Raw genomic sequence first — 22,738 nt, forward strand, 5'->3', positions numbered from 1 at the left:
AGAATGGGGGCTGTAATCTAAATCTGGTGTGTGGAGCGCAGAACAGTCACCTTACAAGGGCATCTTCACTCCCTCAACATTATGGAGCACTTACTAGATGACTTTACATCCCACTTGGATAGTCACTGAGCCATATACATAGATGAGTGCAAGACCCAGTCTCTGTTGCAGGACGTGGTGGGCTGGGTAGCTGGCAGAGAAGAGTCAAGAAAAACTTTCCCTTCATGACATCAAACCCAGACCCTAGCCCGGCCAGCGTGGCTCAGTGGTTGAGCCTTGACCTGAGAACCAGGAGGTCACAGCTGAATTCCTGGTCATGGCACATGCCCCGGTTGTGGGCTGGATCCCCAGTAGGTGGCGTGCCGGAGCCCATCAATGATACTCTCTCATCATTGATGTTTCTCTCACCCTCTCCCTTCCTCTCTGCAATCAATAAAAAAAAAAAAAGCAAAAAACAACCAAAACAAATTAAAAAAAAAAAGCAACCCAGACCCTAACAGGTGGGCGGTGAGAATCTCCGTGTTCTCCCCACCAAATTCACTGTCCCGTGTCCCACCTCATTGCCGCCTTCACCACAACTGGCCTCCAGGTGGCACTGCTCCCTCTAGAATGTTCTGGCTTTGTGGTCCAGCCGGTCCCCGCAGCGTCCTGGCTGGAAGATTTTAACCAGACTGAATGAAATTAGGCACAATGTGGGGCTGGCAGCTTACAAAATAGGGCTGATTCGTTTCAGCTTGTGACTTAGCATTGGGTGGCCCTACTGGGCATCTGTAGTTAGTCAACTCCCCCACCTCGAGGGGGATTTTTAAGGGGGAATGTGAGCATCTCACCCCGGCATGGAGGTGCTGGTGCATCATTCATCCTAAGGGCTCAGAGTTTCATTGCAGACAAACAGCTGATTTCCTGACACGCGGTGACCAGTCTTGGGGTCCACCTACTTAATTTAACTTTTTAAAAATCCTCACCAGAGGATATATATATATATATATATATATATATATATATATATTTTTTCATCAGAGGATATTTTTCCATTGAGTTTTAGAGAGAGAGTGTGGAAGAGAGAGGGAACGACAGAGAGAAATATTGATGTGAGAGAAACACATTGATTGGTTGCCTCCTGCACGAGCCCTGCCCTGGTCTGTGCTGGTCTGCTCTGGCACCTTCAGTGTTGAATGCCGTCTTTGGTGGAAAGGGAAAGTGTTCTCACAGCCGCAGGGGACCAGGCTTATAGAGACAGAAGTCCCGGCCCCTGGTCCCTGATTGGTCCATTCTCATGCAAATGAGGACACCAAATCCCAACAGTTTTGTTTTGTTTCTTAAGATTTTTAATTTTTATTTTGAGAGAGAGAGAGAGAGAGAAACACTGATGTGAGTCTGAGACATCCATCTGCTGCTCTCTGCACGCCCCCTACCAGGGACCAAGCCCCAAACCCGGGCATGTGCCCTGAGCAGGAATCAAAGGGGCATGGGACGGCGCCCAACCAACTGAGCCTCCCCGTCAGGGCCTTTTCTTTTTCTTTTTAGGAAGAGTAGTGTATTGGTTTTTAGAGAAAGAGGAAGGAAGAAGAGCCTCACACCCGTCCGCGGCCTCTTTCTGACAAGCAACCTTTTGGTGCACCAGCTCCCAACAGTGGCCCAACAGGCGCTGTCCTGATTGGTCAGAATGGAGCCGCTCTGATTGGTCAGTGATGAAGATGGGCTACAGCTGTGCAGCTCCAATTGGCTGGGGGAGCCTCAGTCCCACTGGTAGAAACAGGGTCCCAGGAGCTCCTCTACACGGGCTGGCTCCGCTGGCAGAAGCTCCTTGCAGGCAGGCAGCTCAGTGCTGGCTTCTTCCCGAAGCGCAGTTTGCGTGAGAGGCCCTGCTGTAGAGAGATGGCTGCTAGGCTCTTCATTTTATTTTATTTTTTTGGAGCCCAGTTACCCACCAGGAGCCCTTTTTAGTAGCTATTGTATTTCTCAGGGTCTAAACTAACAGACACAATCCTGAATACACAGTGCTGTGGCCACACTGAGGTCTCCCGACCGGAGGGGAAATGTGATAAGGAGGAAGTCGGAGTGGAAAGAGATAGCAGGCTTAGCGGATTCCGGCTTAAATGTCCAACTTTTGCAAATGTTATAAAAACACATCCTTAGGGCTGCTCCCAGGCCGTGGAGGGCCCGGCGGTTCCCAGCACCCACACCGGTCGGCTCAGGGGCAGTTCATTGCTGATCCAAGTCTGCGGCAAAAGCCCCCGTCTGGGCCCAGGCCTCAGAGCTCAGACCTCTCCTGCCTTCTAGTCCACACAGGCTGTTTCCAGAAATGGCCGCTTTTTGTTAAGCTGTAAGTACTCCTCTTCCCCAGACCCAAGCATCTTGAGGTGTGCTAAGAAGGGGTGTGAGTATGCCTGAGAAACACTGCTCCCCCCCTACTCCAGGGCAGCCAGGTGGGGTCCAAGGTAAGAGAGCCCCTGGACCCTCCTGACCCCGAAGAAGCTTCATCTCTTTGCCTCAGTGAGCAGAACAAGTATCATTTGTGCTGAACAAATAATCACTCTCTTTGTGTGGCAAGACCTCACAAAGGGGGAGAAGCCGTGTGCCAGGGGGTGGCTTTCCGCGGTGGGCAGTGAGACTTGAGCAGAGCAAGGACGACGGGCCAGATCCAGAAGGTCACCAGGGAGGAAAGCCTGGGTGCCTAGCAACGGACAATTGTAGGGGGGACCTCGCCCCCAAGGGACCTTTCCTGCCCTAGCATACCTGTGGTCACAGGCTTAGACCTCCGCACCTTTCCGCCCTAGCGATAACCTCCAGGCCTCAGTGGTATTTCAGCTCCAGGCCCAGAAGAGCAGCAAAACCGGACCAGCTACACCAAGGCCGACCTCAGGACTAACCGCGTTGGCTAAGGACCTCTGACCTGGAGGCCAGCAGCCTGCAAGGACACAGCTGGAAAGCTGCGGAATACCCTAATGGGACCTTCCCCGGGGACCTCCCCTAAAATCTCCACCCTTAAATCCTTAGGACAGAGGACCCAGTGTGCTCTCCCTCCCGGGAGCAGGCCCTCACCTCTCTCCACCTCCTCCTCGTCCCCCTTCCTCACTCCCCGCTCCCAGGGCCTTCCTTTGCCTCTGTAACTGCTTCCTAAGGCCACGTCTTCCAGGAATGACTTCTCCCCTGGGATTTGCTCAGCAAATGTTCTCTTACAGTTTGGGTCTTGGCTCTGAATTCTTTCCCAGCCCGAACCCAGGTCCCGAGGTTGCTGGACCCAGGTGGGTCTGACCCCGTCCGTCTCACACCCGCTGTCCTTCCTGCTGCCGCCAACATTTCCTTGTGTTTAAACTTTGACCCGCAGCAAGCAATACATTTTATAGCGAGACCCATACGACCGGGTGTGTATTTATAAGTGCAAAGAAAGAGTGAAAATCAGCTGGACAAGCAAACAGCCTGCATCGCCCCGGCTGGGAGGGGAGATGCCGGCGAAGCCCCAGCCACGCTGCAGGGGACCCCCTTCTCCCGAGGTCACGCAGCAGTGGTCAGAGGTCATGAGGACCCCCTCCCTCAGCGACTGCTGCTTTCTTACCAGAAATACCCCAGGCAGGCCTGGCAATTCCTCACCATTGGGGGTGCCCCCTGCTAAACTGCAGCACCCAACACTCGTGAATCCCGCTGCTTCTAATCCCTGCTCAGGCCAGCAGCCCCCCCGCCCAGGACTGGCCTGACCCTCGCTTGCTGTGGACCCTGCTCAGAACCCTCCAGAACCCACACCGGACTAAGACTACTTCCCGCCTCCCTCTGGCGGGCCGCGGGCCATCCTGGGGTGAACTGCCCGGGAGCCACTGTTTGGCCAGAGGAGACCGGGCGCCTGACCAGACAGCTGGGTGGTGGGGAGCTCATTCCCAGAAACGCGCTTCATGCCGTGAAGGTTTATTGAAAAATCGCTTAAGGTTTAAGTGCTTAAGCTATTTCCCCCCAAAAGGAGACTGGATTACATCAGCTAAAAAAAAAAAAAAAAAAGCTGTGCGTCTGGGACAAGTTTTATTTTATATTGTTCTCCAATATTCTCTATTCTACTTTGTTATTTTAAAAACTTGCTAATGGTTAAGCACTGAAGAGGTTTTGCAATCCTCGTCTTGAAAGCCCCCTTCCCGTTCCAGAAGAAAGGACGGGGTGGGCTGGGGGGAGGGGGGAGGGAGGAGCTGGGGGAGGAGGAGAAGAGCACCCACTCGATGGGACCCGTGTTCCTGGAGCTGAATCTGCCCCATATTTATGGCTCCCCAGGCCGCGTGCTGAAGGGCGGGCCAGTGTGGCTTACGTAGTTCTCGACCTCTGGGGGTGGCAGGATCATTTATTTTTTAAAACATATTTTTTTTATTGATTTCAGAGAGGAAGCGAGAGGGAGAGAGAGAGAATCATCAATGATGAGAGAGAATCACTGATCGGCTACCTCCTGCATGCCCCCGCACTGGGGATCGAGCCCACAACCCAGGCATGTGTCCTTGACCGGGAATCGAACCGTGACCTCCTGGTCATAGGTCGACGTTCAACCACTGAGCCACACCGTCCAGGCAGGGTCATTCTTTAGATATGCCCTTTGTTTTCCTCTTCACGTGGTAGGAGACTCAAGAGACTGAAAGGCATTTCCCGGAGGACAGCAGAGAGCGAGCTGCGGCCAGCATTGCCACTATGGCCGGCCAACCACCAGGCGCTGACGGCCTGGGACAGACGCTCCCTCGCGGCCGCGGCAGGAACCGGTCTGGCCAACACCTTGATTTCGGTCTCCAGGCCTCCAGAGCGCGCGACAGTAACTGGGGGGGGGGGGGGGGGGGGGGGGGTCAGCCTGTAGGACGGAGAGGAGAGGCGCGAGGGAGGCAGGCGGTTCTGGAGGGACGGAGCCCGGTCAGGATTCTGGACTTTTCCTGGGAGCCCTGGGAAGCCTCGGCAGGCTTTCACCCGGGGAAGCAATGCAATCCCATTTGAAAGTGGGAAGTCACTCTGCAATTTAGCTGAGAAATGGGTTTAAGGAAAGAAAAGAGAGGGTGAGAGGGGCCGAGGCTACCCCGTCTGCATCTTTCCGGGTAGATGGAGAGGAGCACCCCCAGCTCTGGGAAGGGGGACTGGCCGGGAGGGGCCCAGGCCCCCAGGCGCCTGTCCGAGGCCCTCCTTCCCTGAGCGCCTCCACGCTGGCTCCCAGGGCGACGCCTGCCTCTTCCCGGCTCTGTGGGCCTTGGAGGCAGAGAGGAGCCGGACAGCAGGTCTGTGTAAACACTCCTGGGCGGATGGCTCAGAACCGGCCTGCGGCTACGTCTGGGGAAATGGAACTTGACAGAGCCGGGAGGTCTGGACGGGGAACCTCGGGGTGGGGCTCATCTCCATAGCAACCAGAAACAGCCCCAGCCGTGCCCTGGCTCTGCCTCCTGATGGAGAAGCAAGGGACTTGTGTTACCGAAATACCCAGGGCCAACGTGACCCGCCCCGAAATAGCTCCCTTCCACCTCACCAGGGCCCCTCCTGGCAGCGGCCACTCTGCCCGCAGCGCAGCCAACTGTCCACAGAACGCCGGACGTGCGGGTCCCCGAGTTTCTTTCTCTCCCCGGCTGCGTGAAACAATCCGGTGTGTCCAGCATGAATTTGCTCCAGAACCCTCAGGTCCAAGAAATGCCAACTTTGGTCTTTTCTTCTAAATAAAAGTTTATTATGAGCTGCCCTTTGTCAAGAGGGTAAGACCTTCGACCGCAGGCACCTCTGGAGGTGGCGCTGTGTCTCCCATCTCAGCAGAGCGGTACTCTGGGTGGCACGGCGCCACGGGACAGAGCTCTGTCCTGGTGTGAGCGCCATCCGGCCCTTGTCCGAGGGCCCCGGGACATAGGCTGAGCTTCGGGGGGGGGGGGGCACCCCGGCCACCAGCCCTTCTTATGCATCTTCCAGAGGAGACTGCGAAAGGGCGTGAACACTGGCATCGAAGGGTGTGTGCGTGTGCGTGTGCGTGTGCGTCTGTGTGTGTGTGTGTGCATGTGTGTGTGTGTTGGGCGTGGGACTGGGTTTGACGCAGACCCTGCAGCTAAGTGCTATTTTCCTCCCGGGGAAACCAGCCCAGCAGGGCCTCTGGACCTCAGCCCCTCCCAGCTCAGCCCGCCTTCCCGGACAGCCTGCTGCTTGGCCTCATCCTGGGCCTGGGAGGAGGGGCGGGGAGGGGACCGAGGAGGGGAGGACAAGGGTGGAGAGGGTGTCTGCCTCGGCCCTCCTGGGGCGGGCGGAGGGGCTGGGAGCCGTGAGGGGTGCAGGACCCAGGGGTGCAGGACCCAGCAGTCCGCAGCTGCCAGAGCAGCGATGCTCCAGTCTGTTGTCGGAGATCCTGGAGTCATTTTCCCACAGAGACAAAGTGCAAGCGGAGGCTGGCTCCCCGCCTGGCCCAAAGGAGCCGGACTCAGCAATAGCGACAGCTCAGGGCCCTTCACACTCTCCGCCATTGTCTGTGCTGGGCGCCGGCGGCAGCTTCGGAGACCACACGTCCTGGGCCGCTCCGCCAGGGGCTCTGGTGGCCATGGCAACCGGGCCCGGCCCAGGGCAGCTCTCATACAGGCTACTGCACCGCTGGGGAAGAGTGCATGCTTGTGCATGTGTGTGCGTGCATGCGCTTGCGTGTGTGTGCATGTGCTCAGACATTTCTAAGCAAGGACACACCTACGCGTGGAGCATGGAGCATGTGCGGGACCGGGGACCCTTGGGGGGACCTGCATGTCCGGGCCTCAGCTTCCTCCTGTGGGAATGGTAGAGACAGCTCGTTTGGACTACATGGGGTTTCTAACTTGTTTTCTTTTTAAGAGTTCCTCTTTTTTCCAAGCAATCTCCAGTAAAATCTATCTAATCCAAGTGTCGGCGGGGGTGCGGGGCTGGCCCTGCCCCCTGCCCCTTCCCAGCTGCCACTGCCCCACCTCGGGCACCGCTTAACTCCTGGTCTTCTCAGGACAGTTTGAAAAGTTCAACTGGATCCAGACACACAGATACAGACGTACACCCAGGCAGGCAGGCAGACATACACACTCCTACATGGCACACACATGCACAGACACACAGACAGACACACGAATACACAGAGGAACACAGAGACTCCCACACGCCATCCCTCCAGCTCTAGCATGATCCCAGAGTTAGAGGAAGGGCAGGCGTGTGGATACCCCAGAGTGGGGACCACAGTGAAACCTGGGTTGCGCCCGCCCGCCCCCCGCCCCGTGCCCGCTGTGCGGCCTGGGTGCCCGCCCCTGCGCTGGGCTGTGAGGCTGCAGCGCCGGGTTTGCGAGGAAGTCGCACATGAGTGTTGGGAGCTGGAATCACTGCAAGTGGCGGGCACGCTGGCTGCAGACCTGACAAGTCAGACGGAATTCCACCAGGAAGCCCGGTGCCCGGGGGGGGGGGGGGGGGGGGCGATGAGACAGAGCGGGGTGGTGGGAGGGGTTGTGAAGGTGGGAGGCTCAGAGCAGGTGAGCGGACACTAGGAAGCCCCACGGGTCCACCTCGTGAGGGCCCCAGCGCCGCCTCCCTCATGGGCCCCAGCGCCTGGGTGAGCTGGGGGCCCTGGCTGCCTTGGGAACGGTGTTTTGAACCCAAAACACCAGGAGCCAGGAGGGCCCGCCCAGAAAAACAACATCCTGGCTGTGGGCTGGGGCCGGGCTGCGCAGGAGGGACTATTTTTAGCCGCCGAGGCAGCCAGGGCAGGACTTGTATGGCCTTGCTGTCTGGCTGCATAACTCACCCATTGTCCCGCCTGACCTGGGCCGGGTGCGGAGAGGCCTCCGTCTGCCCTGGCCCTTCCTGCTGGGGGTTCTCTGGGGTGCCCCTGGGCCACAAAAAACTGAGGGAGGGCAGGCTGGCCTGGAAACACCGGGCAGGCAGCCTCAGGGAGCAGAATTGGGGCATCCCAGGCCACGATGGGGGTTTGGGGGCAGCAGGGGGCACCGGCCCTTCCAGGCAGAGCAGCAGAGGCTCTGCTGGGGTACAGGGCACGGGTCTCCCCAGCCTGGAGGCTGAGCACTGTCCCAGCTGCACAGCGGGGCGCAGGAGGTGAGGCAGAGTCCAGAGGACACAGGTCCCTTTACTGGAGATGTTCTGGGCTCCAGCCACACCGGGTCAGCTCAGTCACACCTTTCCTGGGCTGAGGTGTGTGAGTGACAGAAACTCGGGTCTCCAGCCTTCTTGCCCACACCCAGGAGCCGTGCCCTGTTCTTGGGGGGAAGGGGGGAGCGGGGTGTGTGTGTGTGTGTGATGTCTGCCTTTAGTCCTGGGCATAAACGCCACAAGGCAGGTCCAGAGCGAGGCTGTGGCATTAAGGATGGAAACAGCTGATGAGAACCAGGCCGGCAAAGCAAACACGCGGGCAGCCAGAACGACTGTGGGCTGGGCCCCCGCGGGAGAAGCCGTCTCTAGCTGCCCCTGCCCGGAACCAGGGAGCAGGGCTGCCCCAAAGGGCAGGCACCCCACTTCAGCCCCCTCTTTAGGCTCCCTCCCTCCCAACAGGAATCCCGGGACCAGGGGCTCTGTTCCCTTCTCCTGCCTTTCAAGACCGGCTCTTGAGAGATGAGAAACGCCGGGAAAGTCTTGGTGGGTGGAGAGCACAGAGGAGTCATTCCTTCAACAGATGTTTATTGAGCACCTACTGTGTGCCAGGCACTGTCCTGGGCACCTGGAAAAGGAGGGCTTGGGGCAGCCTGGATCTGTCCTGGCTGTGGCTCTCTCTCCCGGAAACAAGGCCTGCAGGGGCGGAAAGGGGGGTCTGAGAGGCACTTGAGAGGGCCTGGGAGGCCTCCTCCCTGAGAGGCGGGAGGCCGAGTGTTCTAGAAACGAGGCTGCTGAGGAAGGACGTGTGGGCTGCGGAGACGCGCACGCCAGGAGCGGCGAGGCCCGGCGCCCGCTCTACCTCCTCTTCAGCACGGATATGCAGGACTTCTTGAGGGGCCCGATCTGCAGGTGGGCGTCCACGCTCTCCAGGAAGAAGGCGGGCTTCAGCCGGCTCCGGAAGAGCTCCGGGAAGTAGCTGTCCACGAAGCTCTGGAAGGGGTCGCCGAGGGAGGCCGGGGGGCCGCTCCTGCGGGCCCGGGTGGCCTTCAGCCTCCGCAGGAGGCTCACCTTGCCGTCCCGCACGGCATAGAAGGCCAGGGCTCGGTCGGCATATTCCAGGCAGACCCCAACCGTGGGCGAGAAGGCGTGGGGCAGGGGCGCCTCCTGCCCGTGGAACCACACGGAGAAGCCGCGCCCGTTCCACTGCAGGCAGCAGGAGTGGGCGTTGCGGCCGAGCCGGCCCCGGTCGTAGGGCTCTTGTGGGGAGAAGTCTTCAGCCATGACCCCCACGCTGACCCAGCCCTCGATGATCTCCACCTCCCAGTAGTAGGTGCCCCGGTCCAGGGCGCCCTCGCCCAGCACCTGCTCGCAGTGGGTGAAGCGGGTGGGCGACTCGGGGTAGCTGATGGGACACAGCACCCTCTTCACGCCTTTCGTGCCGAACAGCTGCAGGAACTTGTCCGCCGTGTCGCTGTCCAGGTCCACGATGTAGGCGACTGCTCCCCGGGCGGGAGAGAGACGCGGGGCTCAGGGGCAAGGCCGGAGAGGACCCCCTCCCCTAGGCGCCCACCTCCCCAAACACAGCCTCGCCCCACCTTTGCAGCCAGCATTACTCAGCCCTGCTGGAGAGCGCCCCATCAGCTGGCCTAGTTCACCCCATGGACAAGGGAGGGAGTCCAGGGCCAGGCCAGCCCTGCGGCATCAGAGGGCCCGTGTGCAGAGGGCCGAGCCCAGGGGAACTCACACTTGAGGAAGTAATCCCGGGGCGCCTCGCTGTCCAGGTGGCTGCTGGTGTCTGGGTCTTGGGACTCAGCATCGGCTGCAGAGAGGAGACAGCGGAGGGGTGTCGCCAGCTACCCGGGACCGAGCTGCTCCCCAAGGTGTCCCTTCCAAAGCCGTGACCCCAATTCCCTCTTCCCCCAATTCCTCCCAGCAGCCCGAGCCTCCTGGGACAGGCACACCGCCCAAGTAGGGTACCCTGTATTCCTCGGAATCTGCCCTCTGCCCCCCTTACCCCCGGACCCCAGCCCCTCGGAAGTGACAGGGTGGGTGAGGAGAAGCCCCCTCCCGCCCCGTCCTGTAGGCTGTGGCCAAAGCGGCTGACTGGTCATTACGGGGTGGTGGCTCCAGTCACTGGCAGGATCTGGGTTCCGCCCAGCAACAGGCAGTTTCCATCCTCTGCTCCTGAATGGGCACCCGGCCTGGGGGCCTGGGGGGGGGGGGAAGCCTGGGGAAGGTGAGTCACTTGGAGGGGCACCCACCTTCTGGGCCCAGCTTGTGCGGCCCGTCCTCGTCACCGCTCAGCCCCCGCAGCTGCCCCCACTGGCTGGCGCAGGCCGCGGCCAGCACCTCTCGCACCGCCCTCACCGCCTGGGATGACTTAGTGAAGCCGAGCTCCCGCGGGGGACCAGGCCCGGGGCCGCACCCCTCCTCCAGGGCCAGCCTGAGCGCCAGCAGCTCCTGTGCCAGATACATGCCCATGAAGGCCCCGCGAGCCACAGGGCCTCCCCGCGGGGGTGAGGCAGCCCTGCGGGGAGCTGACACAGCCCTGCAGGCTCGGCACCCGCTGCCTCTCTGGCCCCAGATGCGGCCTCACCTGCAGGAAGCTCACTGAGTCGGCCTCGGGGACCTGGCCCAGGTTGTGGCGGGCCCGGCTCAGCCTGCTGCGCTGCTCCTCCTGCCGCCGAAGGTCGCCCTGGGAGCGGCTCAGCAGGGCGGCCTCCCCCTCCTCGATGAAGCCCAGCACCTCCTTCTGGAACTCCTGCAGGGTGGCCGCAGCCTCCGCAAACAGCTGGCTCACCCTCTCCCGCTCAGCCACGGCTGCGCTCTGCACGGGGCAAGAACATCACTGTTTGGGCCCCATCCGTCCAGACCCCTCTCCCACCCCAGCCTCTGGGAGGGACCGAGGGACCCGCCGGAGCCGCCCTGGGTCTGTGCCAGGTCGGGGGAGACACTCGTGCTCAGTGGGACTGGGCAGTGCCCTGGGCACAGGCCTCCTTGGAGGAGACCAGACCACGCTGCGAGCTCACAGTGCCAGGAGCCTCCCGCAGGAGGGGCCGGGGTCAGGGCCGGGGCTGACCTTGATGAGGGCCACGGTCCGCCGGGACTGGGCGATGCCGGCGCCCAGCTCATCCATGCGGTCCTCCACGGCACTCAGCACTTTGGGCTGCTCGGCCTGTGGGCGACAGCTTCATGAGTACGGAGCCTGGCAGCGGCCACAGCCTGCCCTGGGGTCCCAGGCCTCACCCCGGGGCAGGACAGGGGCGACGTGGGAGTGGTATCGGTGGGACTGGGAGTGGCCGTGATGTCCCACAAAATGTCAGAGGGCAATATGTCAGGCCGAGGCGGGTGGGGGGTCCCCAATGGCTGGGGCTGTCGGCCTCCCTCTCTGACCAGAGGGCAAGTCCAAGGCCATCCGTGGTCCTCAATGTCACATTCATTTGAGAACTTCCTTCAGTGGAGAAGAGGCAGAGAATGGAGGGAGTAGGGGCCACACAAAAGGCCATTCAGCTGTCCTGGGGACCCCTGTCTCCAAAGAGTCCGTGTCCCCAATCCAGGCCTTAAAAATGGGGATTCCGGGCAAATCCCCTGGGTCTTATGAGTCACGGCGGCTCAGGCTGGAGAGACGGAAAATCCCGAGGCCAAAGCGCCAAGACCGGGCTGGAGGCCAAAGGAAACTGGGGGCGGAGGCAGCAGGAAGGACCGCGCGCACATGGTCCCACCGCGGCCCCGAACAGCGGGACAGAGCGGTCCGTGTGCTCCTCCGGCCGCACTCCGGGCGCCGCCACACCCATCTCCACCCGCTGCCTCGGCGCTGGCCGAAGCTGGAGCCCGACCCGCATGGACTGGTCGGTCTCATCGGCCGCGCTGCGGGAGTCAGCTGCCCGGGAACCGCAGGGCCTAACCCAGAGCCCTCCTGCCTTAGACCCCCACGGGCCCCGCCTGGGCGTCAGCCCCCTGCCCACCCTCCGCGTCCTTTTCCCGTTCTCACTGGGTCCCCCATCAGCCCAGCCCATCGCGAGCGCAATGTCCCACAGCGAGCGGAGGGCATGGTCAGGGCTGGAAGGGACAGCACGGGTCCTCCACTTACAGGAGACCATGAACAGAATGGAAGGATGGGGGGCGGGGGGCGACCCGTGACCCTCGGCCCGCCCGCCGTGACCCGTGCGCGGCGCCCCACCTCCTGGAGCGCGCGCTCCTGCTCCAGCGGCACCAGCTCGTGGCCGCGGTGCTCCTGGGCGCAGGCCTCGCACAGGCACCGGCGCTCCGCGCGGCAGTAGCGCTCCAGCGGCCGCAGGTGGCGCGGGCACAGGCTCTCCTCCAGCCGGCGCAGCGGCGGCACCAGGCGGTGTCCGCGCAACGCGGGGCTGCGCTCGTGCGGACCCAGGTGCGCGGGGCAGAAGGAGGCGAGGCAGGAGAGGCAGGAGCGCGCGGCGGGCAGGGCGGCGCCCTCGGGGCACGCGTCGCAGCGCACCGGCTCTTCGCCCGCAGTCCAGGGCTCGGGCGCGCAGGGAGCCGACGGCTCGGGGGCGCTGGGCGGCGCGCTGGGGGCCGCGGGCTCGGGAGCGGGGGCCGGGGCCGAGGCCCGGCCGGGCCCGGGCCCGGGGCCCGAGCCCTGGCGGAGCTGCAGCAGCTCGGACAGCGTGTGGTTCTTGCGGAGCTGCAGGCCGTCGGGGAAGGGCTCCTGGCACAGCGGGCAGCGGGCTGCGCCCCCGGGGGCGCCGGCTCCGCCCGTGCCGCGGTGCGGCCAGAGCGCGCCCAGGCAGGCGAGGCAGAAGTTGTGGCCGCAGGGCAGCGTCACCGGCTCCCGCAGCGGCTCCAGGCAGATGGGGCAGCTGAAGGGCCCGCTGCCGTCCATGGCTCCGCGGCCGCCCGGCGCCGCCTGTGCTGCTCCCGCCGGGGAGGGACCGAACCGCTCCCGCCCGGGCCCCGCCCCCTGGGACCGCCGCCAGGGGTCCCGCCCCCGCCCCTCAGCTCGGACCGCCCCCAGCGCCACTGGCCCGCCCCCGGGTCCCTGACACCCCGCCCCAGCTCTGACTGCGGGGTGGCCCCGCGCCCCCCGGACTTCGAGCGGCTCCTGGGTGATGGGTCCTCCTGGGCCCGCGGGTCTGAAGGCGGAGCTGCTGCCAGGTGTGAGAGAGAGGGCAGCACGCTGGAAGGAAACCGGGAAGGAGTTCACCCCTCCATTACCCTGCAAGCCCCCCCACCCCAGTGGTGCCCACAGTATCGCGCAGTCAGCACCTTTGACCTCCAGCCCCCTTCTCTGCGCCGTTGGCGCAGCTCCGGAGCCGCTGACGCAGGAAAAGAACTGCTGATGTGCGCATGTTTGTGCCCATTAGCGACTCCATTTACCCCCCCCCCCCCCCGCCCCCCGTGGGGAACTTGGGCCTCTTCTAACCCTGAAATGGGAAGTTAATGTCTTCTTCCAGCCCCTTGTTTGAGGAATTCAGTTCTGGTCCATGGACACGCGTGGGCACCTGTGGTGTGCCTGGGGCTGGGGGTGCGGGTCCCCAAGTGGAGGCTTTTGTTAGGACTCATCTCACTATGCATTTAAGATGGTGCACTTTATTGTATGTGATGCTTTTATTTTTTAATATATATTTTTTAAAATATATTTTGTTGATTTCAGAGAGGAAAGGAGAGGGGGAGAGAGATGGAAACATCGATGATAAGAGAATCATTGACTGGCTGCCTCCTGCACGCCCCCCCCACTGGGGATGGAGCCTGCAACCCCGGCATGTGCCCTGACGGAATGGAACCTGACCTCCTGGTTCATAAGTCAATGCTCAACCACGGAGCCACGCCGGCGGGCTACGTGTGTTAACACAATAAACAACAAGATCTGATGGGGTCCAACAGTTACTGTATCTTTGAAACAGTGCTGAACATAAATGGTATTCCAGCGTCTCTGTCACCATGGCAACATGCTCTGAAACTGTCTGTAATTTCTATTGGTGACAAGTCACCGGTATTGCTAGTAGCATTGTGGTGTGTTCTCTCCATTCACAACAGAGAGAAATGCTCGATTTCAGCTAGAGGACAATGAAAACACAGCTAGACTCTCCCCGCAAGACCCCAGGGTAAGAATGTCTACTTTAGAAATATGCTATGGAGCCCTAGCCGGTTTGGCTCAGTGGATAGAGCATCCGCCTGCAGACTGAAGGGTCCCAGGTTCGATTCCAGTCAAGGGCATGTACCTTGGTTGCGGGCACATCCCCAGTAGGAGGTGTGCAGGAGGCAGCTGATCCATGTTTCTCTCTCATTGATGTTTCTAATTCTCTCCCCTCTCCCTTCCTCTCTGTAAAAAAAATCAATAAAATATATTTTTAAAAAAAGAAAGAAATATGCTATGGAGAGCCTCCTGACATCTTCCTTCCCTGGGGGTGGGGTTGGGGGTGAGAGTGGGGGGAGAAAGCTAAGATCTAGGAAACATTGAAAGAGAGGTGCCCTCCACTCCCGCCGGGGGATTCATGATAAAGGCGGGAATCACGAAGGCCCTCCTGGAGGAAGTGACATTTGAGCTGGGCGTTCGCAGACTGACCGCTAGGGCTCAGGCGTGCAGAAACCAGGGCGGGAAGAGATCTTCAGGGCTGAAGGACAGCGAGGGAGCGGGCCTGGGCGGGCCTGCCTTGGCGGAAAGGCGGGTAATGAGTTCCATACGCTGGTTTCCACAGGCAGCCCTTGATCCTGAAGGTCCCTTGTTTGCCAAGACAGGAGCGGCTCAGAGGCTCAGGCGTCAGTGCCACCCTGCTCCTGGGCTTGCGGAGACCACAGGCCTGCCTGATTCTGGAGGGGAAATGGGGTACCTTTCGGGTTAGGGGTAGTCAGGGGCGAGTCCCAGCTGTCCCTCTGCCTCCTCCCCCACAGCCTGTTCAGGAAGATCTGCTCCCCCAGGAAGGCATGGCGATTTGATCCGTCAGGGGGGTGGCATTTTGATAGCTATTTGCGTTATCATAGCTTTAAAGTTGTTTGCCCAGTACAGTCATTCCTGTTCAGTGAGCTGGCTCTGAAGGGGAAAGGGTAACTGGCACTTTTGAGCTCTGCTGGAGCATGCTCCTGCCTGCATCTGCCTCTGTCTCTACCCTTACAAGGACTGTTGTGAGGGATGGGAAGTGGAATTCCCACAGGCTCCGCATCTTGCCATACAGGTCCCATAACTAGTCCTGCCGAGGAGGAAGAATTTAAACCCAGAAGGTGCAGGCTGAAAATAATCCTGAGCCTCATTGCTGAGTCTGTCGGGTTGCAGTATTGCTTAAGAAATAAATAAAGCCCTCACCGGTTTGGCTCAGTGGACAGAGCGTCGGCCTGCGGACTGAAGGGTCCTGGGTTCCATTCCGGTCAAGGGCATGTACCTTGGTTGCGGGCACATCCCCAGAAGGGGGTGTGCAGGAGGCAGCTGATCGATGTTTCTCTCTCATCCACGTTTCTAACTCTCTATCCCTCTCCCTTCCTCTCTGCAAAAAAATCAGTAAAACATATTAAAAATAAATAAATAAAAGTCGACCAGAAACAAAAGTGAACAAGCAAAAGCCGCCCAGCCAAGGCGAGTCATGAACAGGCCAGCCTCGCTCTGCTTGCATCTTTGAAAGAAACTGAAACGGGACCCACGCCTCTTGAAGAAGTTTTAAACAATGGGATGTGTTTATTTCAGATAATATACTTAGAGTCCCTAAAGAGTAAACGGTTTGGTGTAATGAGGCTTAGAATAATAAAAACTGGCAGTCCTGTGCCCCGCATACCCCGGATTCTTGCTCCCACGGACAGCCAGTTCCTGTCAGCAGTTACCTCCACTCTCAAGTGTGCCCTCATGAGCCGTGAGCCTGTGTGGGTGTGTGCTCCGATTCCTGGAGATTTACATTCTTACTCACTTACCTTTCATGTCCAAGTCCATTGTCTGGATCCCAGGCCTTCCTTTCCCTTCACTGATTTACTTCTTTGCTTTTGAAAAGTCCTCTGGGGGCTTCCTGAGGCTGGGTGGGCAAGTGCCTGCAAAGGTCTTTGTTCAGGCTTCAACCTTGATTGACAGTTTGGCTGGGTATGGGATTCTGGAATGGAAATCCTTTCCTCTCCGAATCTCCAAGGCCTGGCTCCATTGTCTTCCAGCTTCCAGTCCCCTGACTTGGAGCCACGTTTCCTACGATGGCTGTGCTGCTCCCTTCCTTCCCGTCCTGCCTGGGGGAGAGCCGCCTCCTCTCCACCCCTCACCTCTCTGACCTCCAACCCAACTCCCTCCAACTCCACTGGCCCCTAAGCCCCTAAAAGATTTACTTTTTAGTTATTTTTTTTGTTTGTTTTGTTGTTGTTAATCCTTACTCAAGGATATTTTTTTCCCATTGATTTTTAGGGAGAGTGGAAGAGAGGGGGAAAGACAGAGAGAAACATCGATGTGAGAGAAACACATCGACTGGTTGCCTCCTGCATGAGCCCCAACCAGGGCCTGGGCCGGGGAGGAGCCTGAAACCAAGGTACTTGCCCTGGACCAGAATCGAAGCTGGGACCCTTTGGTCCGCAGGCCGACGCTCTATCCACTGAGCCAAACCGGCTAGGGCTATTTTTTAGTTTTTTGTTTTTTTAAAAATATATTTTATTGATTTTTTTACAGAGAGGAAGAGAGAGGGATAGAGAGTTAGAAACATCGATGAGAGAAACATCGATCAGCTGCCTCCTGCACACCCCCTACTGGGGATGTGCCCGCAACCAAGGTACGTGCCCTTGACCGGAATCGAACCTGGGACCCTTGAGTCCGCAGGCCAACGCTCTATCCACTGAGCCAAACCGGTTTCGGCATATTTTTTAGTTTTTTAATTCAAACTTTTTATTATTATTTTGTATTCGTTTCAGGTGTGCGGCATAGCGGTTAGACAATCATATACTTTACAAAGTGTCCCCCCCTATATTTCCAGGACCCACCTGGCACCATCCTTAGTTGTTTCCATACTAGTAGTCCTGCACACAAATCCGTGCGCCAGTAGCTCTCTGCGGGGCCTGGCCGCGCCACACCCACTGCCCAGAGGCTCTCTGCGGCCCAGAGGCCCATCCGCAGCCGGGCGCGGAACGCTTGCCTCGTCGCCAGGGCAACGAAGCAAGCATTCAGCCAGGCCGCTTACGCTGCCCGCTCTCAGCAGCCGCCCCCCAGGCCTGGGGGCCTCCGGCGGGGCTGAGAGGACTGGGTGCCACCATCTTTGTGATGGAGTGACGGTTAATTTGCATATTACCCTTTTATTAGATAGGATTGGCAATATCTCCTGCGCTGTAAGGGTCTTGTAAAATCTCTCCTGCCCTCCCGTCCTTGTTCTGTCTGGGTGTCCCTCCTCCTGATTCTGCTGCACAGACGCCCAGATCTGGGGGCAGGGGGGCAGAAGTGCTGGAAATGCCCACGCTAGTCAAAGGTTACTCCCCGACGCCCCCACTTCGTTTCCCTCTCTACCAATGCATTTCTCTGCCAGAGCCGGTAGACCGAGTCCACGGCAGGAGCTCTCCGAGGGACTGACACCCAGAGAAGCACTGCTCCGATTCCCACTACAGAAAGCCATCTCGTCATGTGACATGAAGGTTCACAGTCACGATCCAGAACACTCCCACCGAACAGTATGGAGACACCAACACCCCATGAGAAAGTACATTCATAGAATAAAGGGCCCCTGGGAGCCGAAAGGGAGCCAGTCATCCTTCCGCTGTCCCTGTCAGAGTGTGGGCTCAGCCAGCTGGACACGTGTGTTGGGGCCCTCGGATGAGGAGGGATGGGTGGAAGCTGTACCCTGGGGTAGCCAGCAGTGATGGCCGCGGGGCCAGCCCAGTACTGCTTCCTCCCCACGGGGTACGGCTGTTCAGTGAGGTGCTGCTGCTTCCTGTTACTCTGTCAGGCTGCCCAGGGTGAGATGCCCGCCCCCCAAGTTTGGGGAACTCCCCACACCTTAGGAATCTGATTGGGGGCTCCTTGCCCAAGCTGTACCCATCGGAGGCCTGGCCCTGTCCTTGACCAGAGAGCCACACGGCTGAGGAGCAAGGCCACAAGATGGGGTTTGCAACCGTGGCAGTGACCAAGGCCAGATCTCAATGTGGGAGGGCGACACACTTCTAACAAATACAAACGTATTTTGTACTCTTTGGAGCGTCTGCATGTTATCCTTTAGAAAGGCTTTATTTTCAGGAGAGAAATACTGATTTGCCCTTCCACTTACTAATGCGTTCATTGGTTAACTCCGGTACGTACCTGGCCCTGGCCCGAGAGCGAACCCACAACCTTGGCATATTGGGACGCCGCCCCACCCTGCTCAGAAATACTCATCACATCAATATCTTTAGGAGCCCAAATCCAACAATTTGAATGTCCGATAATGGGTCAATAAAACCCCGACAGCCATGAGAATGACTGTTTATAGGATCATCGTTCAGGAAACGATTTTTATAATGTGAAAAATGCTTAAGTTCAGTAAAAATGCAGAAAACACAACTGTTTATGGAGTGGCAGCCACAAGGATATACAAAATAAATCAGAATATAGCAAAATGTTAAGGAAAGCCCTGGCTGATTTGGCTAGGTGGATAGAGCATTGGTCTGCGGACTGAAGGTTCCCAGGTTCAATTCCAGTCAAGGGCACATGCCTGGTTGTGGGCTTGATCCCCAGTGGGGAGCGTGCAGGAGGTAGCCAATCAATGATTCTCTCTCATCATTGATGTTTCTATCTCTCTCTCTCCCTCTCCTAGGCAATAAAAACATATTAAGAAAAAAAAAGAACTTAAAAAAAATGTTAAGGAAAAAAGAAGAGAGATAGAGACAGGGGAGGAGGAGGTAAAAACCACCTTTCTCTAGATTGTCTTCAGGAATAGTTTGCGGTTCCCCTCCCCACACCCCGAAGCTCCCCCGGCTACAGTCTCGTGGGAGGTACGCTGGAGCCGCTGGTGCACTGTTTTGCCGCAGTCTGTGGCGTGTACCACGTTGCACGGCTCTCCTGTAGGACCAGGAGTCCCTGGGCGCTGCCCTTGCCTCTGACGCCCAGGCAGGCCCTGGAACTGGGCTCTGCCTGGAGTAGGGGCCTCCCATTTTACTCCATTCCTAGTCCCTGTCCCCTTTCAAAGAGACTGGCAAAGTTAACTCCAGTTTGGGGGGCCCTCCACCCCCACAAGGGGCCCAGCCTCACCCTGAGTCAGTCTGCTGGCCAACAGCTGGCCCCACGATAGCTGTGGCCTCAGGCCCCCAGGCCAGGGGCAAGGGCGGCTCCTGGGCACACGGGCATGGTGGCTCCTGTTCCCAGTCCAGAGTTCCCCCCTGTGCCTTCCTCAGCTGAGCCCCGAGGCCTCTTCCTGGAGCCCCGGAGGGCGCCTGGCCTCAGGCCGATGGCACAGGGTCAGGGTCCTCCCCTCCAGGAGCCAGAAGACAGGGCGGAGGGGCCGGGTGAAGATGGCGTGGAAGGTGTGCAGGCGCTGGGTCTCGGGCTCCAGGCTGTAGAAGGTGAGGCAACCAGAGGCCAGGTCCAAGTCCACGCCCAGCAGCTTCCCTGGCACCCCTCGGAGGCGCTGGACCTCCCCGTTGTGCCAGGCCTGGGCGCTGTCCTCCTGAACACAGAGCCCCCACGAGCCGGGCCCACGGCCGATGTTGTCCGTGTAGGGCCCCAGCTTGCGCCGTGCCAGGTCCGGGTAGGCGACGCCCAGCGTCACCAAGTGGTTCGGCGTGTGCACCTCCCAGTAGTGCCGCCCGGACCGGAAGCTCTGGGCGCACTGCACCTGCCAGAGCTCGAAGCTGCCCGGCTCAGCCGGGCCTCGGGGCACCCGCCGGTGCTCCACCTGCCGGGCCTGCCGAGACAGGTAAAGGTGGCGGTTGGCACTCTCCGGGTCGAAGGTCAGATTGCGATAATCTGTTGGGGAGAGAGGGACTGGAGGTGAGCGGGCAGGGTGCCTGTGCGTGTCCACCCTCAGGGGACAGGAGAGACGGAGACGGACGCTCCACTGATGGCGATTAAACCCCTGCCAGGCACACTGCCCGCGGACTCAGTCCTGGCGGCGGCCTCTGAGGCAGAACCGGCCGTTAGCCCCATTTCCCAGATGAGAAAACTGAGGTCCAGAAAGGGAACGAACTTGACAGCAGTGGGAGGAGCACGACCGATCCAGCTCTGTGGGCCCGGAACCGCCTTAAACACTAAACTGGCTCCGCGTGGAGGAGGTGTGCCTCCTGCGACAGGGGTGCTGGGCGAGGCCAGACCCAGGGAAGGGCATGGACGGGGCAGTCACAGCACGTGCCACACACACACACACACACACACACACCCATGCACACACACACGTGTACAGACACACACACGTACACACACACATGTGCTCACAGTGCATGTGTGTACACACCCGTATCCACATGTGTGCACAATGCACTCACACGCACACACAGATGCACACGCATGTGCTGGGCCTCCTTACTCTGCCAGAGTTTCCTCCTCAGCGGACAAACCGGGCTTGGGACCAATGCCAGGGCGCCTGGGGTCTCTAGGGGGCAAAGCAGTGTTAGGGGGGTGAGGGGGAGGGGAGCTCATGGGGGCTGGGCCCTGATTCCACTCCCACCCTCAGTGGGAGGGACAGCGGGGTTCAGGGTGAGGGAGAGATGTGGGGTGAGCCTTACCCGGGGGACCCGAGTCAGCCGCCTCAGCTGGTGCCCCGTGGGGGTCCCCACTGTCCAGGAGGAGGCCACAGAGCTGGCTCAGCAATCCCTTCAGGCCGTCCAGCTGCTGATCGGCATCCCACTGTGGGGGGGTCAGTGGCCCAAGAGGCCCTGGGGGCGCCAGGAGCTGTGATCCCTGAGTCCCGGGCAGCTGCAGTGAGCCGGGAGCAAGGGGCAGGCACCCTGGTCCCTCAACCCGCCGCCCTCTGTCCTGGTACCTGGAGGAAGGTTCGGTCATCCGACTGCTCCAGGAGGTCCTGGGTCCTGCGGTCAAAGACAGCCGTGGCCTCCAGGTGGCCCTGTAGCCGCCGCTCCTCCTCCTGGGCCTGCGCCAGGGCCTGCGTCTTGGCCACCTCGATGCCCCTCAGTGCCTTGATCTGACGCAGCTCCAGGGCCTGCAGCAGGCGGCTGAACTTGCCGGAGACCATGGAAGCCAGGGTGCAGGCCGAGTTCTGGGTGGGCACAGGAGGAGCCCAGGGTGGCCAGGGCCACCGCTGCCCACTGGGCTGAGGGGTGCGGATATGGGGAGACAGGGTCCCTGGAACCTCTTTCCCCCAGTCAGCCCCTCACTGTCTGATCCCAGGAGGCATGTTCAAGGTGGCTCACACCTGCTGCCCGGGGTCCCAGGGACCAGCTGTGGCTGCCTGAAGAGCACAACATGCAGTGGGGGGTGGGACAGGCAGGCAGCTACCTGGATCCGGCGGCTTCGCTGCTGCAGCTCCTGTAGCTGGCTCTCGGCCTGGGTGGCCTGCTGCCGGGTGACCTCCAGCATGGCTCTCAGCTGGGCCTGTGGTGTCCGCCGGGGGACAGGGGGCGAGTGACAAGAGGGGGCCAGCATTGGCTGTGAGGTGTCCCCTCCTCGTGCCGCCCCCGGCGAGGCTGACGGGGGGGGGGTACGGGGGGAAGAGGGCACTCCTGTGTGGCGGTGCCCCCTCCGGCCCTCAGGACATAAATGGAATGTCCCGGAGCGGGAAGAACGCCCGCCGCCAGGATCTGCTTCCCTGCACCTGGCCAAGCACCTGTCTGGCGTCCTCTCCTCCCAGCCACACATGCAGGTGAGGATGGGTGTTATCCCCACTTCCAGACCAGGAAATGGTGAGAGGTTGACAGTGTGGCCAAAGCCATCAGATCTTCCTGAGTCCAGGCCCGAGCAGGAAGTGGGTCATCTGACTCCCCCAGAGGACACCCAGTAGCCCTAGTTCACTTCCCCTCCTTCTAGCAAAATCCCCTCCACGGGCACAAGTGCCATGGGTGGTACCTCCTTGTTGCTGTCATCTACTGGCCCCCCGCAAACCCTCATGCTTAGTGCCCGTCTCTGTGCCACCAGCATTATCGCCCAGGCCTGTTCCCTGAGACCTGGGCAGCCACGGGGGTCACCTCCCTGACCTCCTCACCTGCACAGCCCTTAGCTTCACCCCCTCAGCTCCTCACCACCCCCAACCCCACCCGGGTCTTGTCCCCGCTGGGGCATCTATTCCTAGTGCGTTTTCTGACCACCGCCGCGGCGTAAAGAAGCTGCCTGCACACAGAGAGCAGAGGGGCACCGGTGTGTCACCTCGCGCTCCCGGCGCGCAGCGTCCAGCAGCACCCGCTCGTGGAGGCGACAGTCGCCGACGGTGCACGCGCTGCACACGCAGCGGCCCTCGGTGCGGCAGAAGAGCTCGAGCGGCCGCCCGTGCTGCGGGCAGCGCGCGCCGGGGTCGGGGTCGGGGTCGGGGTCGGGGCGGGGGGCCGGGGGCTCGGCGCGCACCGCCTCCACCACGTCGCTCAGGGCCACGTTGCGGCGCAGCTCGGCGCGCGCGGGGCAGAGCTCCCGGCACTGGGGGCACTCGGGGCTCTCCTCGTGGGCGCGCCACCAGTCCCGGATGCAGTCCCCGCAGAAGTTGTGGCCGCAGGACAGCGTCACCGGGTCCCGGTAGAGCTCCAGGCAGATGGCGCAGGTCAGCTTTTCCTGCAGCAGCTGCTGGGCCATGGCGGCGGCGGCGGGGCGGGCGGAGCACACCCGGGCGGTCCGCGGCTTTTAAAGGGACCGAGCCCGCGGGTGCGGCGGGGAGGAGCG

At 60.4% G+C, this 22,738-nt stretch overlaps 2 protein-coding genes across 4 annotated transcripts; both read right to left on the reverse strand.

The window, feature by feature from the left end:
• Positions 1-8,586: 8,586 nt before the first annotated feature.
• Positions 8,587-12,913, reverse strand: TRIM47 (tripartite motif containing 47). Of its 2 annotated transcripts, XM_054709155.1 has the most exons (6): positions 12,212-12,913; positions 11,111-11,206; positions 10,628-10,858; positions 10,293-10,491; positions 9,776-9,850; positions 8,587-9,527 (listed from the first exon to the last, which is right to left on the reverse strand). In XM_054709155.1, the coding sequence occupies exons 1-6, from the start codon at positions 12,887-12,889 to the stop codon at positions 8,887-8,889; spliced, it is 1,920 nt and encodes a 639-aa protein (XP_054565130.1). In that variant the 5' UTR covers positions 12,890-12,913; the 3' UTR covers positions 8,587-8,886. The 2 variants fall into 2 exon arrangements, with proteins under 2 accessions (XP_054565130.1, XP_054565131.1); XM_054709156.1 differs by lacking the exon at positions 11,111-11,206.
• Positions 12,914-18,191: 5,278 nt separating this feature from the next.
• On the reverse strand, positions 18,192-22,651 carry TRIM65 (tripartite motif containing 65). 2 transcript variants are annotated; one of them, XM_008155185.3, is made up of 6 exons: positions 22,235-22,651; positions 21,371-21,466; positions 20,898-21,131; positions 20,641-20,815; positions 20,442-20,507; positions 18,192-19,885 (listed from the first exon to the last, which is right to left on the reverse strand). In XM_008155185.3, the coding sequence occupies exons 1-6, from the start codon at positions 22,649-22,651 to the stop codon at positions 19,311-19,313; spliced, it is 1,563 nt and encodes a 520-aa protein (XP_008153407.2). In that variant the 3' UTR covers positions 18,192-19,310. The 2 variants fall into 2 exon arrangements, with proteins under 2 accessions (XP_008153407.2, XP_027986338.2); XM_028130537.2 differs by lacking the exon at positions 20,442-20,507.
• Positions 22,652-22,738: the final 87 nt, after the last annotated feature.

Source organism: Eptesicus fuscus, chromosome 20 (genome assembly GCF_027574615.1).
Source record: "Eptesicus fuscus isolate TK198812 chromosome 20, DD_ASM_mEF_20220401, whole genome shotgun sequence".
In the NCBI taxonomy this organism is placed as follows: Eukaryota; Metazoa; Chordata; class Mammalia; order Chiroptera; family Vespertilionidae; genus Eptesicus; species Eptesicus fuscus.

Bases quoted from the DNA above. Each gene is read 5' to 3' on its own strand.
- TRIM65 (XM_008155185.3), bottom strand. From the start codon at position 22,651: ATGGCCCAGCAGCTGCTGCAGGAAAAGCTGACCTGCGCCATCTGCCTG. The intron at 20,816-20,897 runs GTACCAGGACAG...CCCGGGACTCAG, and splicing joins ATGACCGAACCTTCCTCCAG to GGATCACAGCTCCTGGCGCC. The intron at 19,886-20,441 runs GTAAGGAGGCCC...TCTCCCCAACAG, and splicing joins GAGGAGGAAACTCTGGCAGA to ATTATCGCAATCTGACCTTC.
- TRIM47 (XM_054709155.1), bottom strand. From the start codon at position 12,889: ATGGACGGCAGCGGGCCCTTCAGCTGCCCCATCTGCCTGGAGCCGCTG. The intron at 11,207-12,211 runs GTGGGGCGCCGC...TGTCGCCCACAG, and splicing joins AGGAGCGCGCGCTCCAGGAG to GCCGAGCAGCCCAAAGTGCT. The intron at 10,859-11,110 runs GTCAGCCCCGGC...TGCCCCGTGCAG, and splicing joins GGACCGTGGCCCTCATCAAG to AGCGCAGCCGTGGCTGAGCG.